Below are 13,914 nucleotides of genomic sequence, written 5' to 3'. Positions count from 1 at the left end.
TGAACCACATATAATCTAGCACTTCCTTTCCATTTTTCCTGAAACATATAAACTCCTCTAGATAAGCAAGTTTACCCAAAATCTATTTAACATATACAGCTTTTTATTATATGATAATTAAAACTTTTCCACACAACAGTATTTTTTAATTTCTTCCAGTTTTACTTTTCACTGATTCAGTATGTTTTCATATTCTCAATACTTAACCTCTAATATACTAATTTAATTCGTATTCTAATAAATTCCAATCATCATATCTTGTTTCATCAAACCCATTACTTTTTCCTTTACCTGATCTTAAACCTGCCATTTTAACATTTTTTAGTTCACATAACATTCATTTTTTATCCAATAACCAATTCATCTGTGCAAGATGGATATACTGGCATCTCAGTTTCCTTTGCCATATTCCAATAAACTTAATCTATTTCTAACTTAAAAGTTAGAACAACTGCACTCATTTCAAAAACACAAATATACAAACTTAAGGGCCATCCTTGCTTACCTCCCCCACTTCTTACCCGGATCTCTTTTCCCAACTTTTTACCATTCCTTTCACCCATGAATGTTCATAACACATTTTTTTACAGTTTATTACTTTTTTTTACTAATTCCACATGCTTCCAAAATTTCTCACATCACCCTCTGACTTATCTTTTCAAATGTCTTCTGTACATTACGTGACCAATCTTAACTTCAGTTTTTTTTATTTTTAGAATCCTATTTCTTTTACTATTAACATTTCCTTCACTCCTTTCTGTTTTACACCAAACCCCTATATTTTCCATTACTTCATTGAAAATTTATGTATCCTTTTTTGTATTAATAGCATAAATATTTTATAATGAGTATTTCCTCAAGTTATAGGTCTCCGATTTTTAAGTCTTTCATCTTTTTTCTATATAAAATGTATTACCCTACTACATACTTCTTGGGACACCCCTTTAACAATGCATTTATAACTTCACAGAAAACCACTTTTCTTCCATCGCCATTCACTTGTAAAAATAACAGTCTAATCTTGGTACTTACCTGGTTTTCTTTTATTACTTCCTGCATTTATTCCACTGTAATCTTCTTTTCTAATTGTGCCTTAGTAACTTCAGATATTTTTAAGACGCACCATTCCCGTTTCTCAGCTTCTTCTTATCCATTCATTTTACTTACACATATTTCCACTACTATCTTTATTTCTTTTTGTTTAAATCTTACACCACCCTCTTCATCATACATCACATCAATTCGCACTTTTCCTAACTGAGGTAACACCTCCTCTTCCTTCCCTTTTAAGAAAAACTTTTTTGCTAAATATGTGTTTAACTTTCTGTTTTTGTCATGCAACTTTCTTCATATCTCTTATTCTGTTCCTTTTTTATCAATTTCTACTTGAAGCTCTTCCATTTTTACATTTCTTTTTTGATTATTAAAACACTTTTATACTTTTCCTTTAAACTACCATAATGGTCAATTTTCATAAAATTCCCTTTTCATAAGTTCTTCCCACATTTATTCCCTCTTATCAGCTTCACCTGTTAACCTTTCTATTACCTCTTCTTCCCCACACAGGTCTCTGATCAGAAAACTCAGCAATTTCAACTCCTCTATTTCTTCTACTCCATAATCTACAACTGTATGGAGTCCACTTGCCTTTTTCCTATCTGTAGTCCTCCACATTTTATAACTTCCTTCAATACTTTCACCACTGTGCTACTTTCCCCTTCTCCTTCCTTAAATTACAGTTAAAGTCTCCTATCATAATAATAAATATTAACAATAATTTATGACCTCAAATATATTTCCATTTATCTTATTTGTAGATGCATAAATTGCAAACATTCTTAAATATATTTCATTTTCTTATACCACACATTACCATAATATATGGATCAGTACTTTAGAATCTAATATTTTTATTTCATTTAACAAAATGGCCATATCTGAACATTCCTCATTTCCTACACAAACTATACTCTTGTTTCCCCGCTGTGCCTCAATTCTATCTATTTTCTCTTTCACATATCTTGTAGCTAATAAACAATGTCTGCTTTCACTTTCTTACACCATTCAATTATGATTAGCCTTTAATATCAATTGTAACATTCATCACATTAGCACTTAATACATTTTAAATCACCCCTTTCCTTTGCTTCTTTTTTCTAAACCTTTCTTATTCTTCCTCCTACTGACTTTTCATTATTCTTTTCTTGCTCTGCTCCTGTATCAAACTCCCATCCTCTCCTTCATCACTTCCTAATAAGTCATACCTATACTCCTGAATAATATATTTTTCCAATACTGAACTCAATTTCTACTGAATTTATTATATGTTCTTCTACATTTTCTCCCATAACACTTATATTACATCAACTGTATTTTCTTCAGTTACTCTTTCATCCTGTAAACAAGAAAAGTCAAACCAAAAGTGACCTTGTTATTACATTTTGGTTCCTACTTTTTAGCTGTCTCCACATTGTCTGTATCTCCATTTATTTCACATCCTGTATTAAATGCCTCTCATTTAAAAAAATGCCTTTGGATAACCCCAGTATCTCACAGTCACACCCATTCCATTAATATCACATTTTGAGCATGCAATGCACTTCTTTACAGATAAAGAATTAATCTACCAAATTTCAATATAAGCAGTTCTCAATTGTACATTTTTTTAAGCTGCAGTCCAAAATTCAAAAAAATATAGTTCTTTCATGGTGTTGTCTCTCAGTCTCCAAATGCATTAATGCTCTTATATCTTTTATAATGAATCATAAAGGCAAAAGTATACCGTCCAAATCATATCTATTTAAATTAACGTAATTTTTTTGTTTTAATTCTTACTCTGTTCTTCCATTCCCAAAGCATTAACACCAGATTTTGGTATACCCTCTTGCTGGTATGCAACCTTAAAACTAATTACTCTATCAGCTGATCACAGTATTTTCTCCTCCTTTAACACCAGAAAGATTTTCCAGCTGAAACAGCCATCCCTTCTGCTTCCACATCCATAGCTCTCAACGAATCAGAGACAATCAAGAGCACTTACAATATCATTACTATTAACTTCAGACATTAACAGGATAAGAGAATGTGAATTAATATTCATTTTCCAAAGTAAAACAAGTCTACAATATTAATTATTGTCATCATGTACCAAGTGTAATTCATCACTTTTTTCCGAGGATTAAGAAGGACAGAGCTAAAATTTAAGACAAAATTATAAAGAGTTGAGCAGTATGTTCTCATCCATAAGTTGTTACTGCCTCACTCCAGCTTGCTTCTACTCCATTTCCAGTTTACTTTGCTCCATCAAATTCAGTAATTCCTATATTGGTGAACCATCTCCTTCCAATTGTTACAATAATTTCCAATGGTTTTAGTCGCCTCTCAGTTTGCTTCTTCCAAAGCACACACTGCTCCATTTCTCAAGGCATCCTCTATGTTGAATTTCCCACAACCAAGTCAGCAGCCGCTTTCCGGTGCCACATTGTGACAGTCATGCAAAACAGCAAGACAAAAAAAGAGTAGGGGGTTCTTTACTGGTTATCACAGCTTATATACATTATTTACACTTATATATAGTACAGAACAATCTCATATGTTAAACATTCCCTCCAACCTTTTTTCAGAGCCAAAAATGTATCTTCTTTACAGCCTTTGATAATGTCATTAAGCTTTACTTCAATAAGTCTATCAATCCATAATGACCATAGAATGGACAACATTTTTTATACATTTTTTCAACTTCTTTTCATTTTTTTTGTTACCGTAATATCCATTTTCGAACATATTCATATTTAAATTTTCAACCTTTTCGAAGCCATTCAACTATTACATACTTCTTCCCATAACTTATTTACCCTAGAACATTTCAAAAACACATGTTCTTTCTTGTTTTCTTTTATAAGGCATGTTAGCTTTAACAAGCAAGTTACCAGTTGTCAGTCTCCACAAAAATCTCTGAATTCATACATTTTCTTACACCATGAAATCTTATTTTGATAGCATTTCTTTTCTTCATTTCTAAATGCTTCCATGGAAAAACACAATAATGTTCTTTCATAATATTCAAATAACATTATTTCCTATTCTTTTCAACATTTGTATTCAATTTTCATAAAATAATTTTATTTTGGTACACTCATATCTTCATTCACATATTTTTTTCCATAATTTCCAAAAAAGCTTTATATTTAACATTAATATTTTTTAAGACCTACTAAAGCTCTGTACAGATTCATGGATGCTACATGAACAACTGTGTTAACCCTAATCCCCCTTCTTCTTCCTTCACAAATAAGATCCCTCTTCTAACTGGATTTAACGTGGATTATTTTTATAAATGAACATACAACAGACAATCTTTTTCATAGTCAGATATAATCATGTAAAACACTTGTTAAATAGGCTAGCTTGTCTAACAAAATAGAATCTATTAAATATACGTTTTATATGACAATCTATACATTTTTCCAAAATTCACATATCTCTTAATTCCTGAAAGGTTATCTCTCAGGGTTTCTTCTTATGTTAATTTGACCAAATAATATTCCTAATATATCTATAACCTCAAAATTAAACTGCATCTCTTCTATATTTTCCATACATCCAAAACCTTTAATTTTGTCCTTTTTTATACATAAACCAAGCATCTTTAAGTATTTATTTATCTTTCTATTTCCTTCCATCAATTCCTTATTTTTAGTAATTAAAACTATCATCTGCATATATGTATGCTATTGGCATTCATACTTCCTCCGTTATCTTACAACTTGCCATATTTAACATTCTATTAATTTTAACCACCACCACATTCATAAAGCAAATAAAATGTTACATGCAATACATCCCTGCCTTATTCCACACCCTATTTTGATTTCTTCACTTAACTATCCATTTAAAATTATTCTCACATTACTTTTCTCATATACCGACATAATACAAGTAAAAGGATAATAAAAATAATTAGAAACTCCTAATATATCCCGTAGACAAGTCATACTGTAGTCTAGGAAATGCTTAATCTGCTACCATGGCTATGGTTTCCACCTTTTTATTTACAGCTATTACGTCTTTTATTTTCCATAATAAATCCTGACTTCCTTTGCATTTTCTACCAAAAAATGTATATGCAAGCAAATTATCTACTTTGTTAATCTTTTCGTTTTTATTCTCATACATTTCTTATAATCTGCATTATTCAACACTACCAGTCTTCAATTTCTTATATCAACTTTTTCTACTTTTTTTTTCCATATAAATTACATCACCTTTTTCTACTTTTTTCCACATAAAGAAATATGTACTGGGATTATGAAATTTATCTGTTACACCTATCTTTAACCATTCATTTAATCCCTCCACAAAATAAACTTTTCCCCATCTTCCATATCATTATACATATGTTACTCAATACCATCCATTCCCGTAGCTTTTTCTAAAATAAATTTTTAATATTTTGTTTAACTCTTCCACATTTATACCTCACTCCAAGCACTTATTGTCTTCTTTACTTAATTTTAACTATTTTTGTCTTTTATCTTTCTTTACAAAAGTATGTTCTATATACTTCCTGATCACCTCAAGTATTCCATTGTGTGTAGTCATTCTCTCTCAATTATTTTTAATTCCCTTATTCTCTTATTTTCTTTTACTAATTTATTCAAATATGGTGTCACCTCTTCTTTTCTTCCTTGTAAAAAGTATTTTCTTTATATAACAGCTTCTTAATCTTTTCCCGATTCATATCATAAATGTTTTTCTCATAAAAACCGTATTCTCTCTCAAGATCTCAAAAAACTTCCTGACTCAACTTCCTATATTTTAATTTCTCTATCCTTCTCTTCTTAGCTTGACATTCCAGAAAACACTTTTTATACTTTTCCTTAAAACTCGCCCAATTTTCAGAGAACTTTCTCATTTCTATATAATCTTTCCATAATTTAATTTCTTTCCTGTATTCTTTACCTAAAATCTTTTCAGCAAACCTCTTAACACCTTAACTATTTTTATCTCTCCTCCTTTCTCCTGTACTTCAATCCATATGCTATATGAACCAAATAAAAAATATATATTTTGTATCCCTTTCTGCATAATTGTTAAACTATCAGATACTAAAGAGTAACCGAGTTCTGTTTTATCTCATTTCTTCTACAAGTCCAATGACTGTTATCCCATACATATAACTTTCCACTTTTCATTATTTCATATACAATACTAACATCATTCCTTTTTTCTTTCTCATTCTTAAATTACAATGAAAATCCCCTACTATTACATCCATATTAACTCCTACACAATTTAGATTTTTTTAAAGATTATTTCTCTTTCCTTCTTTGTAACACATGCATATATTGCAATAATTGTGTAAACATCTATTTTCCACCTTACTCTATCACCATTATTCCTCCCAATTCTACTATTGTAAAATCTAAGATTTTTTTCATCCACTATTATGTCTTTATTGCTTTCTTGTACAGTAACCGGTCATTGTTCCTTTTTTATATTGAATCTATATCATGTACAGAATCCTGTGTATGTTCTTGTTCTACATATTCTTCACAATCCACCCATGTGTGACCAGTTTGTCCATATTTTTTTTACATTTCATATCACATATTTTACTTTCATGTCCTGACTTACTGCAAACATTTTAGTTTGTCACAATCATTAATCAGAGGATTAGCTTTTCCACAAAAAAGCATGTTTTTGGCTGTCCTCTATATGTAACAAAAGCCTCTGTTACCATCCAGATTTATCACACTTGGAATGTACACATTTCCCTTATCCATTTTCAAAATAACCCTACAATCTCAATCCCCAGTCCATAAACCTCGATTATCATATATTTTTGTTTCCCATAACTTCTTCATATATAGTCTTTAAACATTCCTTTAATTTCTCTTTTACAGCTTTTCCGAACTGTACTGATATTCTTGTTTTAGTTTCTCTATGAAAAACCTTCACCACATAAGAGTTCCAACGATTACAGTTCTTTTTTTTATTCACAGTGTTCTAAAAAATTCTCCATATACAATCTCATTTCAAATATGTCACAGTATGTTTATTAATGTGAATGAAAACTCAACTCTGTGGATAAACTACCCAATGCTGCAATCACAATGTCCCAAACTTCATACCTTTCAACCTCTTTTTCTTTCTTACTGCTTAACCTTATCACAAATTTCTTCACCTCCTTCACTTTTCTCTCTCCTCCTTTTACGCATAAGATTTCTTCCTTACTGCAACCTCCTCTTCCTGTATTTCTTCCATAAATTCTTCCCAAGAAGCCGTTACCTCACTCTATGGTTTGCTCTCGCTAATCATTTCATTCAAATAAACATCCTGCAACCTTCCTGACTGAAAGGTTGCAACAATACATCCCTGCCATGACTCAGCATCTTACTCAAACAGCTTCCATTGGAAATGCACTTCTGTATCTTGCAAGGATTCAGACACCCTCACTCGTATCTCTTCTTGTGTCATCTCCTACTCTCCTTATTTACCCTCCATTTCTCTGTCTCTATCCTTTTTCTTCCAACCTTACCTCCTGTGAAGGCTTGACTGCCTTCTTTCTTATTCCACCTCAGACTATTTCCATTTCATCAGCAATAGCCACATTGCTATCGCACTCCATACTTCTGCCCGGTTTCTCCAAGCCGCCTTCATGAGTGGACTGGAAACCGGAACTGTCACATTCAGTAGTGTCCCCATATGCTACGAGTAGAGGAAGTTCCCTGATGCCCTGGCCACATTTCTCCTAGTAGCATATATATCACCTTTGGATTCCCCTGAAAGGCAGTCACTAGCCTAGTGGGATTAACCCAGTCAACAAAAGGCCAAATAAATAAAATACAATTATCAAACATAAGTATTAAAATGTATAACTTAAATATTGCTGCCCTAAATCTATGTTTTAAACCTTTGGATGCAGAATATTACATTTAAATATCATGCTTGCCTTGTTTATTCAAAGTAAATTTCTTAACCTCCTTCTCAAACAGGAAGTTTATCAAATATCCAGCACACAAAACATGCAAGAATTCACATCACCTTGGTGGTGTCCTAAACAATGTAATGCTAATGAGCCTGTCATATTGTTTTATTTGGGATATCATGTTAGTATGTAGCACATTTGCCTTTGATGCTAGAAGACCAGAAGGTTGCGAGTTCCAATCCCACTCCAGCTGATCTGACTACTGACATATCAGTGCAAAAATAAAAGGAGGGTGCTGCACTCCTGATTGCGTCATCCTTCAGATGAGATGTTAAAAGTGAAGTCCCATTTGCTTGAGTTGGCTGTAGCTCAGGTGGATGTAAAAAAAAAAAAATCTCATGGCACCTACTGAAAAAGAGCAAGGGATGTTAGCTGATGCTATGGCCTAATTTCCCCTAGGAGTATAAATACTACCTCAGGTCTCCCCCAAAGAGAGGGCACTAGCCTAGTGGGCCTAATCTGGCCAAAAAAGGCCAAATAAATATATACAAGGGATTTGTGGGGCATTGGCTGGTAATGATTTAGGATTTCACAAGTGTATAAATAATACAATAAGGAAGCCCTGTGAGTTAATGAAGGTCATTCTGAAAACACCTTATGCAGAGAGGCTACAGTGTTACTACCCGCATATAAATCAGTAATAATGTGTTTGTTTTTGCATGCATAACCTATCCCCCAACTAGAGAGACATGAAAGAGTTCAATGTATGTTCCACTAAACAGACAGCTAAAACAACACATCATTATTGGGAAAGACTTGAAAAACTCTATCTTTTTTTAAAACAGTTGCAGGTTATTGAGAGGGGACTTGATACTGACCCTTTAAGTGCTATAAAAATGAAATTCTGGCTGCAACACTGACAATAGAATTTAGGCGCCAATTAATGGGCATTAGAAATAATTCCTTATTTATGACATTACCTTCGGTAAGAACACTGTTAACCAACTCCCTTTTTTTAATCACAGAGCTGGTAGATTGTGGAAAAGATTCCCAGTGCATATAAACCTAACAGATAACTTGACTAACTTTAGAAGGCTAATGGATAAACTGTTTGATAACAGGGTATATGACCCTGACTTCAGCACCAGAAAAATCTTAAATGGCTTATAACCTAGGCTGTGCAGATTCCAATATATTGAACATTTTCATAAAATACAGTCCAATTAAAAACCTCATATAAGCCATACAATCATTCTCAGGATTTGCATTCTGTTTTTCAACATCCTGACAAAAATGAATGTGTCATGGACCTAATGCTAGACTTGGTTTGTCTTGGGATGAATGGCCAACATGTCACTCTATTCCGCTGTTGCACTGTAGACTTTGAGGGTATGCATCTCCTTGGAAGCAGAATACTTGCAGACAGCCGGGGGCAAGGTCAGAGAGTGAAATTGTCATCATTTTTGTACACATCAAAGTCTTTAGACCCTCAGAAACTCATTCCCAAGACACTATGGGGGAAGAAGACTCATCTCTAACACTACTTATTGAGAGAGATGGCCTGGGCTGAAATGGCAAGCACCACAATAAGTGTACAACAGGCAAAACTAGTGAGTTGTGCATCAAAGCCCAGTACTAGGGAAAGTATATGCCAGAACTCGTGCTCAGTCATGGGACAATTGTGCAGAGTCTAGCACTGGCATAAGCTCATGTTCATTAAAATGTATGTGATCCTTCAAGAAAAGCATCCACCATTCTTCAGAAACTAATGTACGTTTCAGCCTGCATTGCTGGCATAGAGAGATAAAGCCTTGACTACTTCCTAGGCAGCTAGAGTTCAAGCAGCAGCATGGGAGCTTGACAGTGCAATGTCCTCACAAGGAGGTGCATGCTCAGGGGCACATACCTGAAAGCAGACTTCCCTGGTGGAGACAGAAGAAACAAATGTGCTGTACCTCCTAAGGGTGGTTGAGGCTGTTCTGCTGATGCCACCTTGCAGAAGTGAGGGGTGGTACGGCATTAATGTCCACATCCACAGGCTGTCACTGGGTGAGTGCAAGTGTGTGTGTGTGTGTGTGTGTGTGTGTGTGTGTGTGGGGGGGGGTTAAGGAAAAAAATCTCAAACTACTCCCGATGGCTGCCTACATATCATCCCCTCTCAGATGACTCTTGTCCGATCAGTGATTGGGGAGCTATTGGACTGACTAGCATACAGAGGACTGATATGTGACACGCAGTGATGGTGAGGGGGTGGCATAAATAAGCACAGAAAAAAAAAGGCTGCTATATATTTAAAGTCTGTGCCAAAACCTAGTTGGGTCAGGTGCTGCAGGAACGGCCAATCAAGTTGTTTCTACTGTAGCCAACAAGACCTAGGGAAGCCTGGGTAAAAGACACTCAAGTCCTGAATGCAAAAGCCAAGCCACTGTCAAGGGGCTGATCCACCTGAAACAGATATGCTCAGAATATTCAAATGTTTGAGTGACATGGAAGAGAGACCTAAGCATACAGCCGTCAAAGTGATTGCCAGTGGTGGTACATCTCTTGTGCTATTCTCATCACTGATCAATGAAGGGTGCGCGAGCTCATCTCTCTGCTAGTTGAGGGAAGCCAGTGACTTGTAATGCACACCAAGCCAACTAGTGGATGGACAGAAAAGGAGGAATATGTAATCAATGTTTGACATCCAACACCATTACCTTCTCATGTAATTCTACTACGAGCCTGGGATCACTGCTCCCTGTTGTGCATACCTATGACAAGTCTGCCTTCCTGGAGGGTTGAGGCAAGCCTCAAACTTCTTCCTTCATTTCTTATGGGTGGCCGAGTTCAAGCAAAGTCACTTACAGCAATGTTTCACTTTCAGCTATTAGACATACATATATGGGACCCTTTACCCAGTGATATCAAGCTATGATAAAGGCAGAAAAAATGAGTAGATCAAGCTATGATAAAGGCAGAAAAAATGAGTGACACAGATGCAGAGTATACCCTCCAAATTTCATTGTCTAATGGCTTGGAATGTACATCTGGGCCTATGGAGATTCAGAAAGGTACCAACCTGGGGACATGAAAAGATGACTCTCCAACAGTTACATCCTCTAGAAAAGAAAGGCCTTTAAATTCAGATCTTTCTTTTCTGGTAAAGGAATGAGATACCAAAGCAAGGTGTAAATTCAAAAATCCTTTTTTTCGCCCACCAAAAAAATAAATAAAACATCTTTACAAAGTAAAAGCAATACACATGGACAGTCTGTTAAACAAAACTCTCAACTGTCCCTCACTATGAGGAACTTTCCTTATTTTCAGTCTTAAGAACTCTTTTAGGCATGAAGAAGCAATTAACAGCCATGCTGTGAGACTTCTAAATGAAGCCATTAAGTGTTTCACTTTTTCCCCATTTATTCATATTGTGAGAGGTAGTTTCTATATTTTAGAGTTAGAAAGTGGGGAGCTATGCTAGTCACCTTGCATTTGACAATGTGATCCAACACAGTCATCCATGGATAAAGAAATATGTTCTACACCAACTGATGGCTTACTACTAAAATTTTAAACTACGGTATGACATCATGAACTACGTCACTTCTTTAAATCCCTCAGCAAATTCCTGCTGCATTTCAGTATCAACTATTTTTTGTACATATGTATGACTTTTAACTCACCTGAACCACTGTAGACACGATTTCAAATGAATGAACTACTAACAGCAGAGGAGCTATTACAATGAGAGGAAGCAGAGAGTATCCAATAACACCAAGAACTTGTCCATATGCAACCTAAAATCAAAAAAGCAATTTTCAGACAAACAAATACTTACTTAAGCAAAGAATCTGCCACTATTTCTAAATGTTCAAGCAAAGGTCTAGTCATAAGCAACACACTGCAACAACAGACTGATAATACACTTCACTATTTATATAGAATAAAAATGTCACTTTGAAGTTTACTTACTACATTTTCATTCTTTCAAATGTGCATCAGTGAGGGGATCTTCCATGCTAAATCCTTGCCAAATGACTGTTTTCACTCAATTTCTTACTTAGATCAACTGCTGGAGTACAGCTTGGGATTTCACATTTTTTAAGGGCCACGGTGATGCAACGGTTAGCGTTGTCGCCTCACAGCAAGAGGTCCTCCCTTTTGATTCTCGGCTAGAGAGCCTTCTATGTGGAGTCTGCATGTCCTCCCCATGGTCGAGTGATGCTTAAAGACATGCAGGTAGGTGCGTGTGTGCCTTCTTTGAAGGTTGGGCATCAGGCTGGCAACTCGGCACCATAAAGATCCACTGCCAATCATTAGCAGACCGGAGTTCTGCTGTGGCGACTCCTAACCGGGAAAAGCCGAAAGACAAGACCAATTCTTTTAATAAAAGTTACTTCTGTTCTTTACTCAAACTCATCATTATGACTATTTTCAGCAAAGGGCAATAAAGTTAAATGAGTTGAAGTGCTCAAACCTTACCGGTCCAAAATAAAAAAAAAAAAATAAACTATTTTCTGTATTTTTCTACTACAGAGAAACTATGCAGCTTCTTGATGTGTGGACTAAAATAAACCCAGAAAACTAGGCATAGCTCTGTGTCATGACTGCTAAAAGCAAGAGTTTGAATTCATCCTGAATATGAAAAATGAACTAGGTGCAGGAATCAAAATATGTACTGGTGTGTGTGGTGGAGGTGGTGGGGAATCATTCCCTGCAGCTCATAATAATGAAGGCTGAGGTGCTTACAAGTTGGGGAAAAGGAAACTTCCTGTACAGCTACCTCATTAATAAAACTTGCATTTTCACACTGAAGACACTTGTCACACTCAAAGTATACCAATGGCAACTGTATGTATTTTTATTTGTGAAAGGGTTAGCTCACTGACCTGCATGACTTTTTTCAGACTTTTCCTAGGAATATTGTTTTGTTAAGTGACTTGCTCAGTCACTCAGTAGGTCAGCTCTAAGAATATACAATCTTAAACATGAAATGATTTCTCTTTCAGCACTTTGAGGAAAAAGGATCACTTTACCGGAAAACCAATAGTTCCGCTCTCCCCAAATACTACTACTACAATAGTAAGCAAGGAACTAAAACACACACATGCCTCAACCCTTCGAGGACCCCCCCCCTCCCCTAAAAAGTTTCTTGCCGGATGTCTAAACAGTCACAAACTATTTACCATGCATTTCAATGCTACATTTTAAAGCAGATAAACATTCTAAGTAGAGACACACTGATAAACAACTCTGTACACTGGCAACAGCCACAAACCATGGCATGTAATTAGTTTTCTTTAAAATGACAATTAAGGAATTAGAAAAATACACGGCATTATGTCTTGGGAGAGAAATTCTACTAGGTGCCATGCTTACAGAAGCATCATTCACACCACCCTGTGCTTGTATGAAACTGAAAATGTTACTCAATGAATAGGCATTCAGTTCAGTGACAGCACTAGATGAGATTCCCAGCATAAAGCACCTGGCACTAATGAAGGCAATCCCGACACGGAGGAATTACAAACAGGAGTAAACCCGGTATAAAAATATCACCATCATCAACCAGTATAAACAAGTCCAAATATGTATACCAAATGACAGAGAATGGCCAACATAAGAACGTTGGATATCACACACCGTTTTTATTCCAATGACACACCTTACCCCTAAAAATTAAGAGCGAACATTCTGGAGTGGTGGGTTAGGGCAAGATATACATTTACATACAAATAGAAGAAGAAAGTAATATAAAAGTTTTTGAAATATAAAGATGTATACACATGTATGTTTTTTTTTTATTTTACGTATAAAGAAATTGTAATGAAATGGTTGTTTGTATGTTTAAAATTTTAAAACTTCTGTGAGCCAATGAAAATGGGTTGTGGTTTTAAAAGGGAGATAAAAAAGGGACAGGATGTGTTGTAAATCAGATTCTGAGGAAGTTTTCTGTTCTGGATACGAAAGCACTCAATCATTTGTTACCACTCCAGTTTGTA

The 13,914-nt window shown here is 35.0% G+C and overlaps 1 protein-coding gene across 1 annotated transcript in view; it reads right to left on the bottom strand.

The window, feature by feature from the left end:
- The window catches only part of YIPF4 (Yip1 domain family member 4), a 686,237-nt gene that overhangs the window by 97,647 nt on the left and 574,676 nt on the right, over positions 1 to 13,914 (bottom strand). Inside the window, 1 exon segment of the mRNA XM_044060191.1 lies at positions 11,596 to 11,709. Coding sequence (XP_043916126.1) covers positions 11,596 to 11,709 — 114 coding nt within the window.

This window comes from Protopterus annectens, chromosome 1.part2 (assembly GCF_019279795.1).
Source record: "Protopterus annectens isolate FY-2018-M chromosome 1.part2, PAN1.0, whole genome shotgun sequence".
In the NCBI taxonomy this organism is placed as follows: Eukaryota; Metazoa; Chordata; order Ceratodontiformes; family Protopteridae; genus Protopterus; species Protopterus annectens.
This window is presented reverse-complemented; position numbering and strand designations above follow the sequence as displayed.